This window comes from Chiloscyllium plagiosum, chromosome 30, assembly GCF_004010195.1.
Source record: "Chiloscyllium plagiosum isolate BGI_BamShark_2017 chromosome 30, ASM401019v2, whole genome shotgun sequence".
Taxonomy (NCBI): domain Eukaryota; kingdom Metazoa; phylum Chordata; class Chondrichthyes; order Orectolobiformes; family Hemiscylliidae; genus Chiloscyllium; species Chiloscyllium plagiosum.
The window spans coordinates 20208885-20223517 of NC_057739.1; the positions used below are offsets into that span (position 1 = coordinate 20208885).

The window sequence follows — 14633 nt, forward strand, 5'->3', positions numbered from 1 at the left end:
GCACGATTTGAACTCGGGGCCCCAGAACATGACCTGTGTCTCTGGATTAACAGTTTAGCGATAATACCACTAGGCTGTCACCTCTCCTTATCCTTCTAAGTGATGGAGGTAGTGAATTTGGAAGATCCTGCTGAAGAGATTTTAATAGATTGCACTCTTTTTGCTAGTAAACACATAATCTATGATGCAATCTGGTTAGGCAGGGAAGGCAACTAACTGAACTACTTTGTCTTGGAAGTTATCAAGTTCAATCAATATTGTTGCAGTTTCACCCATCCAGCCAAGCGGCACCATTCCAATGCATTGTCACTGATGGGAGGGAGTTGGCTTTAGGAAATCAGGATGTGAGCCATTCAGTGCAAACTATTCAGCTTCTGAGCTGCTTCTGATGTCTGATCCTGAACAATGGTGACCTTTAGAGTGATAATGGAAGTTTGACAATTGTCCCCAAGCATGAACATCTCTTGCTGCATATAGTGAGATGAATTGTAGATCTATTTTATAGGACCTTGGGAGTAGTTGGTGGCTAAAAGCATGTTCTTTTAAAGTTACACGGGTACCGTTGATTAAGTAAGCAAGCGAGGAGCATGTTATAAAACACCAAAATATCTTATTTCAGCAGCAGAGTGGAAAGGCAGACATTTGGAATAAATGTACACTTTAGTGTCTTTAAACCTGGCAATAAAAGCATACAGAACTCTCGCAGTGCTGTTAGTCATTTAGTCTGAACTTGATCAAGATCATAAAAGGCATGCCATCTGATTACATGGGCCAGCAGCTTTATTATGTAAGGAATTGAGAATGGACAGTACAACCATGTGTACTGGACCTTATGATGGAGGGAAGGTCTTTGCTGAAGCAACTGAAGATGGTTGGATCTTGGATACTGTCTTGAGAACCTCCTGTACTGATGCCCTGGGGCTGAGAAGATTGTCCTCCTAAAGATCAGCCATCTTCCTTTGTGGATGAGCCCAGGTGCTGAAGAGTTTTTCATTTCACAGGTTCCCAGAGACCCTTGGTTTTACTGTGGGTGTTGGCACGTCTTTTGGTTGAATCCTGCCTTGACCCTCAAGACCAGGCCACATTTACCTCACTCTGGCATTCAGCTCTGGTGCCCATGTAGGGGCCGATGAAATGAAGACCAGAGCCAGGTGTTCCAGTCGGTAGCCAAACTGAGCACCCATGATTAAATGAATGAACTTGACAGAGTTGCTGATGTCTCCCTCAATGTCTTTAAAAAAAATCTGATCAAGTTTATTTTATTTCACCTTCCTCGTTTTGAGGTTTACATTCCGAGTTGTACTTTTGAAAATGCAAGGATAGGTCACATTTAAACTTGGGGTGAATATGTCGAATCAAAAATAGAAGTATTTTGAGGCAAGATGATTAAAAAAAAATCATTTCCGATTGTAATACAGCGAGCCCCATTGGGATCAATGGAAGCGTGACCATCCCGAAGGTTCAGGATAATTTAAGTCCTCCAGTTCCTATGGGAGTTGCTGCGGGTATTTGAAATATAAACGTAATATCTAAATGGTTGCATGCTATCCATGATGAAAGGTGCTCGGGGATATTGACCGCTCCAATTTGGTTACCCGGCGGTGGGTTTGGATTGTTTAAAATCTCCCTGACCCCTTGCAATATTTATTTGAACATTGTGACAGAAGCTCCTCCTCGGTGCATCGTTCGAGCTGAAATGAACAAAGCATGACATTTACATCATTTGCAATTTCCCGATTCCTCCAAGCCCCCCCCCCCCCCCCCCCCCCTCCCCCCCCCCACCCTGTATGTGCCTGTTTCTCGATCAGTTTATTCCCCTCTGCTATCTCATTGACTGAGGAGGCAACGTCCGAGCGCAGGCTGGAGGCAGCTGGAGAATACACTGAGGAATTGGCTCTCGGCCGTGACGCGCTTCCTCCCCTCGCCGTCTCCTGCAGTCAGCTGATTGGAAAATAAAAAAAAGGGGGAAAAAAAAAGCCTGAGAGCGAGTGGAAGACATCATGGCACCGATCGGGCTCAAAGCGGTGGTCGGAGAAAGTAAGAGCGGTTCGCGCTGGGGGAAAGGCAAGGTGGAAACGGACGGGAAGAGCGCGGGGTGTCGGTCCGCAGCGGCAGCGCCTCTTGCCCGCGGGAGGACGCGGCTCGGCTCCAGTGCAGATGTGAACACCGATGGGATGATGGGGATGTACGGATGGATGGGGATTCTGATCGTTTGCAAGGGAGCTGCCTGAAAGGGAAAGGCAGGGGAGGGAGGGAGATGAGGCTTGTTTTTGTTTTTATTTGGTAGAGCGGTGCAGCATCTGTCTCTGACAATAGATGCATCGTGTTGTGCTGTCATTTGCAAAAGGAGTCCGTGTGTGTTTGTGCGGGGGCTCAGGCGGTGTGTGCGTGTGTGTGGACCTGTGTGGGGAGTAATCAGGGTGTGTGTATGGGGTGGGGATCAGGCTGTGTGTGTGCGTGTGTGTGTGGGCCAGGGTGTGTGTCTGCAAGGGGCCGGTCAGTATGTGTGTGTCTGTGTGTGTGTGTTTGAGTCAGGGTGATGGTGCTAGGGTGTGTATGTGTGTCTGGGGGGAGGTGTGCGTGTGTGGAGGGGTGGATGGGGGTGAATAAAACGGCGTGTTGTTTTTTTTCTGCAGTGCAGTGAGAATGACAGGGACCGTGTGTATGAGAGAGAGAGAGAGAGAGACAGCGGGAGGGAGGGAGCTCTGTGTTTGCTGCTGTTGGCTTCTCTCACGCCTCACTTCCCGGTGACATCCAGCGGCCCGCCTCCGGGGGAGGGGGAGGTGGTGGGGGTGAAGGAAAGATGTCGCCTCATAAGCAACAAGAGCGAAAGTCCCTGTAACCCAGCCCTGGCCAAGGGCGAAAATAGGAGGTCACGGTTGCACAGCAAGATCCCAACTCTTCTTTCTTGGAGACTCCGCCCCAGATTGATTGGACGAGGGGTGGGGGGTGTGGCGGGGAGCTGTCTGAGGGGGTGGAGGGACACTGCAGAGGGTACAGAGAGGGAGCCTCTTCTACCCCAGCCCCAGCTTTGCCGGGTGTGAGGATCGATCCCACTCGGGTACCGCTGCGCCTGTGTGTTCACAAGCCCCCTGACTCAAAGCTGTCACCTCCCCACCTCACTACATGAGGGTTATTCTATATTGACCCTCTCAGGAGCTGTGGGCGATGGGGGTTGCACTGACAGGGGAGTTCAGATATCTGACAGACTGAGGTTAAGGAGTGTTGTACAAAGCCCTGGAGCTGGTGCTGAAAATAATCCCACCCATTGGGTAAATTAGATCACCCTCGGGTTCATTTGGAACCGTAAGGTTCACTTGCAGCCAGGAGCTATCTTCACAATGCGGTATCGACACAGGGACTAGAACATATGGCCCTTCCCACTGTTACAATCAGATTAAACACTGGGCTGACGCTATCCGGGGTTTGATAAATATTGCCTTTACATCCCAGCGAGCGTGACACAGGCTTCAATTCCGCAGTGAACCTTAGTGTCTGAATGTATATTTACCGTCCAGCCCGTGGCTTGGTTTTCAACACTGACATCTCGGTAAATATCGCCCCGCCTGATTAACAGCATGACAGGGAGACTGGGTTCGGTCCTTTATTGGGGAGTTTACTGTTCGGGTGCAGCTCCTACTTCAGTGTCAGGCTTTAGACCAGAAAAGACCGCAGTTTGTGGCTTTGGTTATTTTTTGTTTGTTCAGGGGTTTGTTTCCAGTGAAATCCCAGTGAATGTAGATGTATCGCCAGCACAGTGTGCCATCATATTTTGCATTTCGCCAGGTTCGTTTCGGAACTAGCGGGTCGTACGTAGAAAGTTTGATTTAAAATCCGAATCTAAACACGTGGCTTTGGGCAAAATGACATTGCTGAAGAACTGAGATGTAATTACTGTCCGTTTCGCCTCTTGTCTGCCTGTCCTTTAGGTTGTTTTCTGCAGTGCAATTATACAGGCGACAGATTACATTTATATAGCATACTTCCCCCACTCTGATTATCACAATCCCACCTCAGAGATTCTGCTCCCGTTGTAAGGTTTGAAAGGATCTTCCTTGAATGATTGCTGCATTGTCCGCCCTGAACTGACCGATGCATTCGGCTGTTCAGGTACATGCTGAAAGTCACCAGGAACTATCCAAGGGGCACTGGCTAACGTTCACTGATTGCTGTTGGTGGGATCTTGCAATGAGCAATTTGACTGCATTGGACTAGTATCTGGCTTGTGTGCACGACAAGAGGCGTGCATTTGTTTTGTGTGGGAAAGCATCAGGAAGGCTCCAGCCAAGGTAGGGCCTCCATTGCACAGACCTGGAGATAGAGCTCTGCGGCAACTTTATACTGTCAAAGAATCCTGACCCTGGGGCCTGAGAGACAGAAGAAATGCAAGTGATGATTCACTGCAATTTCACATTGATATGGGAATTCTATAGAAGCTCTGCCAACAGCATAACGCGAGTGACATTCTTTCTGGAGGGATAGAAGGGACGTTGTGCTAAATCTGTTTGAAACCTTGTGCTAATCATTATATTACTTTAAAAAAATTCCAGAAGGACCAGGAAGAGTGCAGGGAGGATGTACAAGGATGAAACCAGAAATGTCTGGGTGTTTAGGAATTATCAGGAAAGGATTGAAAGACTTTTTATTCCCCTCTTGACTCAATAAGCTGTAGGGAGAACTCATGGAGATCTTTAAGTCAAGGAATGGTTGAGATGGGGTGATGCAGAGATAGTTGGCTCTTGTAGTGAGGAGAATAACTAGAGGACGTCAGTGTTATTAAATAAGCAGGAGAATCAAAGACAATTACAGAGGGAGTGGTGAGAATGTGAAACTTCTGCCATCAGGAATGATTGAAGCAAGTAGTTTGATGCATTTGGGGGAAACAGGGCAATGATTTGAGGGAAGGAGGTGTAAATGGTTATGGTGGGAGATTTAGATGAGAAAAGATGGGAGGACACTTGAGTGGAGGATTAATACCAGCCTGAGCTGTTTGGGATGAATGGACTATTTCTGTTCCCTATCCTTTATAATAATCAACAATGTGTTGATCTTTCCTTGTTTTTGTTTACAGTGGATCAGATCTCAAAAGTAAGCTTCTTAGAATAAGTTTGCATAAGGCAGAGAGCAGAATTGGATCAACTAATTTTTGCCCTTCAGTTATCCTGAATATTTATTGGGCATAAGTTGATGATAAGTGCAATCCATATTGATGTGTAGTAGCCATATGTTCAATTTGTAAGGAAACTAAAAGCAGTGGAGTCATTTGTGGATTTATGTTGAGACTAACTTTGAATTATTACTGTTAACTAATGCTATTCTGTAATGTCAAGTATTGGAGTTTTTGTAAATAAAGTTTTCCATTATCATAGGGTTTACATGCACTGTCTTAAACACCAGTGGTTTTTAATTAAATTCTCATCACCTAGTGGAATTTTAAAAACTCATTCATGAGATGTAGACATTGTTACATTTGGTACTCATCCCTAATTGTTTTTGGACTGAGTGGCTTTCTAAGCCATTTCAGAGGGTAGTTAAGAATCAACCATACTAATATGTGTCTGAAACCAAATGTCAGCCAAATCAGGTAAGAACAGCAGATTTCTTTCCCTAAATGACATTAGAAAACTGGATGGTTTTTATGACACTCGGCTAGCTTTTAATTCAAGTTTTTTTTAACTGACTTCAAACATTACATTTCCACAGAACGTGAGCTCAGTATTCTGGATTTTCAATCTAGTGACATTAAATTATTTATTTACCTCCCTTGAGGTCTAACCTGGGCTCATTGTTAACTCATTCAATGTCACTGTAAAGATTGTACTATTCTCCCATAACAAAATTTATAAAGAAATAGTCCACAGAACTTGCTATTTATAATGAGTGTACTCCTGACTGCAGGAATTTTCAAAACATTTATGGGTGCAATGTGTTTGCATCCTGCTGCACAACACAATTGGGTGTTGGGCAGGATTATGTACCCATCGTTCAGCCTGGTTACATTTGTATCTGTCACAACACAAGGAAAAACAATTATATGGCCAAGGGTGATATATCTTGACTACAAGGGGGAGAAAACCAATGGGCATCAATATTGGGCATGGGCATTTTTTTGGTTACTGAAGGCAAGGAGCAGATTGTGTGTTTGGATGATTAGGAAATCAGAAAATCATACAGGATGTAAGAAGGCACCATGAAATGCGAGGAGCTAAGTACAAATAGGATATTCAAGTTAGAAATATCTTACAAAAAATATACCTGCATTTAGAAAAGTTGCAGCATTTTCATTTCTCCTATTCCTTGTTGAATGTCCCCTTTAACCACATCCCAATCCCAGGCTGTTGGTAATGATGGTAATACCATTAATCACTTGGATGCATATGAATTGATCTTTCCTGGTTCAGAAGGAGCACTTAGTGCTTGTTCAGGTTTATTATTGAAAACTGGGAAATAAAGATGAGAGTATGGAAGGTCATGGTGCTGTTCTAACGTCGTGGGTTCGAAATAGAACACATAGAACAAAAAGCATTAAAAGAAAGTTAAAATCAGTTGATCAAAATACAAAATAAGAATGATGATCTTGTGAAGAAAGGGGGAGGTGGGGAATGAAGTTTGGAACATAAATAGCAACCTGATTCAAAGCCTTATAACGCCCATTGAATTGTTGCTGCAGCTTTCCATCTTGCACCCTACAGGGCAAATGTAGAAATTTCACATTCCTAATAATCAAAACCGTCATCTCCCCAAGCTGATGGGCAGTTCAAAATGGCATGAAGCTTCAACAATTCCCTTTTGAACGCAGATTACCAAGTACATAAAAAGGAACACAAACAAACAATTTCATGTAAATTGGTTAATGTGTCTCACTCATGCTTGCTGGAATTGACATACGTTGAAATGCAGAGTCTATTCTCTGCAAACAAAAGGAACATGCTCAAGCCTTGCACCTGTTTTAAACTATCCAGGAGTTTTACCTATACTTCCCTGTTGTTCTGTTCAAGGCAATGCCTCAGTCAAGCAGTGTTGACTTGCCAACAATATGAAACTTTTCTGCAGTGGAATAATTGGTTATCATTTGAGATTTGACATTTTTGCATTTGTTGAATACGAGAGAAAAAGCTTTAACTCGGTTTCTCATTATTCAGCAATATTCAAGTACTCTATCATCAAGAAACATTGTTTACTAAGTTCTCATTATAAACTAGTGACAATGATCAACATCACTTTTCACTGATCTTCCATTGTGGAAATCACTGTGCATGTTAACAAATTGTACAATTCTTAAAGGACTTGACCCAGCTAAATATGTAACACTATCTTCTTCTGGTTTTAAAGAGCACTCTGGTGTTGAGGGGTGAGGGAAGAGAGTTATGACAAAATGCAAGAGAAATGTATTAGCCACTGTTTCTTTTACTGAATATAAAATTGTTCAACAATTAAAAACAGTACCAATTTTTTCCAACATTCCGTACCAAAACGTTAATTGCAGACAGTGATGTAACTAGTCTTGCCAATCTTTTAGGATCGCCCAGGAGTTTCCATGGAATTAGTTTCCTGGAAACTCCAACTAGGAGACAATCATAAGCACATTAAAAACTCTCATTAAAATTTTCTCTAAACACTTGTTTTTATTGAAGAAATAGAGGCTGTTTTATTGGGCAGGGCACCAAGAGTTGGATTCAAAGCCTTCAAGAGTATGTTCCATTGAAGTTGTCATCCATAACACTCGTCAATGTGTCAAGTCAGCTAACTCACATGAGGCAAGCAGCAGTGTCATAAAAATCTTTGCTGGTTGGAATTAAGAATTAAATTCACATGCTATTTGTGCCAAAGCACAATGTCATACACTAAAGAGACATTGAAGGTAGTTTACAACATGAACATAAATACAAAACAAATTGAAAGTTGGAGCTTGGTTGTACCAAGGTAGAGAAATAAAATACTTGCCTATGAATTGAGATACAATGGTCAATTTGCAGCTTTCAGCTGAAGGTCACATCTTTGTATTAACTCATTTAATTCCCTCCACATCTGATTGGTGTCTCATTGTTTCCTACTTTACAATGGTGACTATTTTTCAAAAGCATTTTATTGGTTTTAAAGGGCTTTGAGATGTCAGTGGTCATGAAAAACAGTGTATAACTGTAAGGGTAAATAGGTATGGTCTTTTCCCTCGGGTGGGGGAATTCAGAACTAAAGGGCAGAGGTTTAGGATGAGAGGAGAAAAATTTAAAAGGGATCTAAGGGGCACTTTTTTCACACAAAGGATGGTGTAAATATGGAATGAGTTGCAAGAGGATGTGTTGGAGGCTGGTACACTTGCAACATATAAAACACATCTGGATGGTATATGAATAGGAAGGGTTTAGAGGGATATGGGCCAAGTGCTGGCACATGGAATTAGATTAGTTTAGGTTATCTGGTCGGCATGGACGAGTTGGACCGAAGTGTCTGTTTCCCTTCTGTACATCTCTATGATTCCATAACTCTAAGTCTTTTTCTCTTTCACTGGATTCTGCTGATCATATGTTCTCTTTGTCCCAGGATCTATTCTATACTTCAGCCAAACAACCATTTGTATCCTCAAACAATGATGTCCACAGCAGTTGAATTATATTTAACTGGAGAAATAATTACTAATTAGGCCTACTTGAATTTGACTTTTGCCCCAGTGTAATCTCCCCATCCATAATAATATGATGTAGATGTGTTAGTAATTGTAACATCACCACAAAATAAATATAGGATAACTGAAATAATTTGTTCAGAGATTTACAAACTATGCATGACAACCACAAATCCTACTAGACTACCAGAAAAATGAAGATAAATAATAACTATTTAATAAAAGACAACCTTAGTTTTGCCTTCACCTTGCTTAGATTGGTAGGTTCTCAACTATATTGTTAATTTGCAGGTACTTATTTATTACAAAAGATATAAATATATCCATCAAACCCTTTTCTGCAATAGCCCAACGGTTAATAATTGTTTATCCACTTGTATGACAACTGGAAAACATAGATTTAATGCACATATTGATGGTACTAGCTTGCAAGAGGATTGTGAATACCTGTGCACTCAGGTGTCACCACTTACGTTTAACATGAGAAAGGCCAGTATAAACCCATGATGCATCCAACTGGAGCCATTTTGAAAGGAACAACAATCAAACTACTTGTTCCACTTGGAATTGAAACTCTGTTTCATCCCTGTTGATTCAAACCACTATTCCTATAAATTTGCGCATATAGAGAATGATGTGATGGCTGATTTGACATGACGGTATTCCCCATTCATCCTCTGTGTTTGAAGTTATGCCATGATATATCAGTTTAACAATGTTTAATGATGAATTAATCTGAATTTCCTTTCTGCTGTCTTAGCCAAAATAATGGAAAAACTTGGGAGTAATAGTTGTTGTAGTGGGAGCGTTTCAAACAAATATATTGTGCTGTCATGTATAAGTAACACGCACAGTGTAAATCTTAGAAGTCATTATGAGGATAATGTTGGAATGGTACAAATCTCTTAAAATTAATGAGCAAGGAAGGACTTCCATTTATATAGCATTTTCAAGGATCTCAAAAGTGCATTCCAGCCAAGTAAGTACTTTTCAATATGTAGTTTAGAACTTGACCAGCCCTCCATTGGACCTGATGTCAGGACTAAAGGGGTTTCCCAAGCTGAAAGTCAACTGTGTGGTGATTTTACTAGTGGTGGCCAATTAAAAGGCTGGATTTACTGTCCAATTAAGGAATGTGGCATTTTTCTTCAATCCCAGTTTAGAGGGCTGGTAATTTTCATCCTTGCAGCACCATGGACAGAAGTGACTATGGTTAAGACTGCAGGGAGCAGGAGAGAGTGCTTCCATTTAAAGTGCCATTGCAGATTAGAGGTAACATTTATTTCTTTGGCATGGCTAGGTAGGTGGAACCCAGTGACCAGGAACAGCATTTCTGTTGGAGGTCTCCTCTGTGAGCCATGGAGCAGCCAGGAAAGAAAGTCCCTTCTGGGAAGCTGTTAGGATGTCATTGAATGGTCATCATTTGACCTCTTAGTTGGTTAAATTGGCCATCGGACTCTGGTCAGTAATCTGCTGAGACACTATGATTCCTGCAAATGGGAAGTTCCACAATTAGCAGGTAGACTTTAGACTTCCCTTCTCATGCTTTCTGACACCATTTTACCAGCTCTTCTACATCTCTGTTTTCAAAACCCTGGTAAAATTATAGCAGTAGTTGCTATAGGAAATTACAAGATACGTAAGGAAATGTCAATTTTCAAAGCATGGCATTGCTCTATCTTGCCACAAATATTATTTTCTACGAATTATGTCACAGTACCATAACTCATTATCATTTCGCCCAGTCATTTATGGGGCATAATTGGATGAAAATGTGCCAAACACTGGGATTTGCAGGAAGGGTTTTTATCCTCAGTGAGAGGCAGAGATACGTTTGCCAATACATCCCTTTGTTGTTGAATTGCACAATGGTGAGAAATTCAGTAGCAAACATTGTTGGTACTGGCTGCAAGACCAATCAAAACAGGCAGTGTTAGTTGGTCAGTAGTGTAGCTGAGGGAGGGACATTAACAGGACAAGCTAATTTGGTTGAGGAGGAGGGGCCAGGATGACATGTTAGAAGGAGGAGCAAGCACAGGAACACTCAATATTCCTAGCTACATGGTGTTCAAGAAAAACAGGGAAGAGATGGATGACAATATTGATCAAAGGTACCAAGACAGCACTGGATAGTACTGATGTACTTAAAGGATTCAAGGAGAGAATATATTTGATAAAAAACAACAAAAGAACTATTACACTGCTGGGTCTACAGGACAGGTTATCAAACAGAGGGAAGGAGATAACTTTACAGTCATATTTCATAAAAATACAAGAAACTTGGAGTAGTGATAATGGGGATTTTCACTTACCTGGACAAAGTCTGGGATAGTAACAGATTAAAGAGAAAAGAGGGGCAGGAGTTCATGAAATATGTATACCAGAACTTTCGTGATTATTGTGTGTCCAGCTTAGCAAGGACGACAGTGGTCGTTCTGCAGAATGTTTTATTGATGGTCTCTTTTTGATTATGATTAGATCTAGAGTAGCTAGGGAACCAAAAAAGGAACAATCAAAAATAAAAGTATTCAACTAAAGGAGAACAAACGTAAATGAGTTGAAGTGGGATCTGGAACCAAACATCGGCAGGTAAAATTGTAAATGTGAAATTAATTGCATTCAGAAGCAGGAGTTCAGGAACAGACTAGATACTTCCCCGGGGATATGGGAAAGGAAGATCAGTCCAAGACTAGCATTCCCTAGATGATTAAAGGTTTGGAGTTTGAAAGGGACAGGAAAAGGAATTTTATGATAAATGTCAGGCTCAGTAATGAACTAAGCTGAAGACAAAAGATACAGAGGAGAACTGAAAGAGAAATGAGAGGCAAAGAGAAGGTATGAGAATAGGTTAATAATTAAGATAAAAATAATCCAGAAGACTTCTATGAGCCCATAAGTAGTTAAAGAATAGGCAAAGATAGATTGTAACCAATTAGTGACCAAAATAAAATCTTCTTGAGGTGACAGTGGACATCGATGCTTCAGTTGTTTGCCTCTGCTCACTGAAGAAGTGGATAATGTCAACTTTGCAACAATGAAGGTGGTAAAGAATTTGGAATGGATAAAATAGGTCAATAGCAAGTCCTTCAAAATCAACAATTAACTGAGTCTGAACTTGTTGAGGAAAGTGAGGAAATGTAAGAGAGGTGATTTGTCCAATGTTTTTCAAAAGTGGGAGCAATGCTGGAGGATATACAATTGAAAATGTTACACCCCAATTAAAAAGGGAGCAAGTTGGGATGAATAAGCCCAACTACTATGGGCCATTTGGTCTATTATAAGTGATGGGAAATATTTGGAGAAAATATTCTGGGATTGGACTAATTAGCGCTCAGAAGAATATGGATTAAGAAATGAAAGCCAACATGAATTACTTAGAAACAAGTTATGTTTGATTAACTTGATTAAGTTCATTGATAAGGTAACACTAAGGGACAATGGGAATTAGGTGGTGATATTGTTCATTTGAATCTTCATAGGGTTTGATAAAGTGCCACATGATCAACTGAAGCACATGAAATTAAAGGAACAATGGAAATGAGGCAGAAAACAAGAAATAGTGGGGAACTGTTTTTCAAACTGCAGTGAATTACACAGAGGTATTCTCCAGCTATTAGGACAGCTACTGTTTTTGTCAGTCTGGACTTTGGCATATAGGGTACAGTTTTAAACTCTGGAGATGACATGAAATTAGAAATCTAGTCAATTAAGCATAATACCAAACTCCAGGAGGATCTAGACAGACTGGTAAAATGGACAAATACATGATAGTGGAGAGTGAGGTGAATCAATTTGGTCACAGGAGTGAGAGGTGGTAATATAAACAGTATAATTTTAGGGCAGAGACACTGTAGGTATGCAAATCTTTGAAGTATCAAGACAAGTTAAGAAGACTATCAGAGAGGCATAAAGGATTCCTGGCCTTAAAAGTGGGGGCACAGAATATAAAAGCATAGCTGTTATGCAATACCTTTATGGTTTATGGTCTGGTTCTACTTTTGGATCATATTTGGATGTGTCTTGTCATAACTGTACCTGTCTCTACTTTGTGACAATTATTTGACTCTGGTAGATTTTTGCAATATCTTTTGTTTTCAATATAATGAAGGCTGTACAATAAGGTAGTAAATAACTCTGGCTTCTTGGGCTCCAGCACATGGTTGCTGATGTCATGGTTACACCATTGTATAGCTGACTATCTCAGTACTTCTCCATCTTTCACCAAGTATAATCTCAATTTCCTAATGATGTTATTAAGTCATTTTCTTAAGCTATTTCTTTAAAGTATTTGCATTCCCACAATTTCTCTCAAAATCTGAACTTCACAAGGCAAGTCCTTGTAATGCTTTGACAGCTCTCTCTGATCTTGGACTTACCATGACTGATTGAAGATGATAGTCTTCAGTTGTTTCACTGACTGGATCACCATTCTGTGAGACACAACTAATGTTGGCTTTGTGTCATAATCACAGAGTTTGTGATATGAAAACTCAGTTCTCCTTGTAGTCTTTAAGGATGTGAGCTATTCTGTTTCTCCTGAATATTTCAAAGTGAGTTCAAGAGTATAGCATTGTGCATGTTGAGTAACTGTGCCTTCAAATTTTCAGTCTGTGATCTAAATATTTTGTCATGAAGAATTTTCTCCATTATTGCCTTGGAAATTACTAATCTATGGTTAAAGACTAGAAAATTGTCCAGCATTAGTTGATGTTCCTTCTGTTGATGGCACTTAGTTAAGAGCTGATGATTTGGAATATATATTAACTAACCTTCTTGGCAGAATATCCTAATTTGGGACACTGCACATCTTTTTATGCTTTCGTAATTTATTGAAGCTCTTTTTTAGAAGCAGGTAAAGGTTTTGTTTTAACCGATGACATTACTTTCACATTGGGTTAGCACAAAGTCTTTGGTTTTTACTTGATCTAACATAACCCTTGATGATTTAGCTGCTGTGATTTGAGTTTTGCCTCAAATATACACTGTTTTATGGAGATAATGAATCAGTCTGACTCTGAAACATTGTACAATTTGACAAACTCTTTGAAATGCACCAGATTGATCAAGGAGAAATGGTCTGTCACCATTTGAAGCTGCAAATCTATCAAATAATCAGACAATCTCTCATATGTCCTTGTTAGTGTCAGTAGTTCTTTCCCTGTTATCGCACAGTTCTATCAAGGAGCTTTGACCAAGTGTAACATCAAGGAGCCCTAACAAAACAGGAGCCTTTGGGAATTGGGAGAAATTCTTTACTGATTGGAGTCATGCCTGAAACAAAGGGAGGTGGTTTTTGCTCTAAGAGGTCAGTGATCTCTGTCCCAGTCCATTACAAGAGTTTTGCAGGGTAATGTCTTCAGCCCAACGTCTTCAGTGGCTTCAGACCAAAACTGAAAGAACTGCTGGAACCCTGAAACAAAAACAGAAATTGCTGGAAAATCTCAGCAGGTCTGGCAGCATCTGTGGAGAGGAATCAGAGTTAACCTTTTGGGTCCAGTGACCCTTCCTCAGAACTGGTGGGAGCTTAGAAAACAATGGTTTTTTATTTCAGGTCAAAGTGCTGGCCATGGTAACCTCATGGGCCCCATATGCCTGTCTGTCTGTGAGGTACATGGAACACTCCTTGTTCCAGTTCCACTCTGGCCCCCCAACCACAACTCTTTCTCTTGTACATTGATGACATCATTGGTGCTGCTTCCCTCTCTCGTCTCCGGAACTGGAAAAGTTTATTGATTTTGCTTCCGATTCCCACCCCACTCTCACCTCCACTTATAGAACATAGAACATAGAAGAATACAGCGCAGTACAGGCCCTTCGGCCCTCGATGTTGCGCCGATCCAAGCCCACCTAACCTACATTAGCCCACTATCCTCCATATGCCTATCCAATGCCTGCTTAAATGCCCATAATGAGGGAGAGTCCACCACTGCTACTGGCACGGCATTCCATGAACTCACGACTCGCTGAGTAAAGAACCTACCCCTAACATCTGTCCTGTACCTACCCCCCC

The 14633-nt window shown here is 41.2% G+C and overlaps 1 protein-coding gene across 2 annotated transcripts in view; it reads left to right on the forward strand.

Annotated features, from left to right (window-relative positions):
- Positions 1 to 1801: 1801 nt before the first annotated feature.
- Positions 1802 to 14633, forward strand: part of LOC122564785 (syntaxin-binding protein 1) — a 110339-nt gene continuing 97507 nt past the window's right edge. The window contains exon 1 of one of the 2 annotated variants that reach the window (XM_043720004.1): positions 1802 to 2037. In XM_043720004.1, the coding sequence (XP_043575939.1) occupies positions 2001 to 2037 (37 nt within the window). In that variant the 5' untranslated portion in view covers positions 1802 to 2000. The remainder of the gene's footprint in view (positions 2038 to 14633) is intronic. The other variant, XM_043720005.1, reaches the window with a different exon arrangement.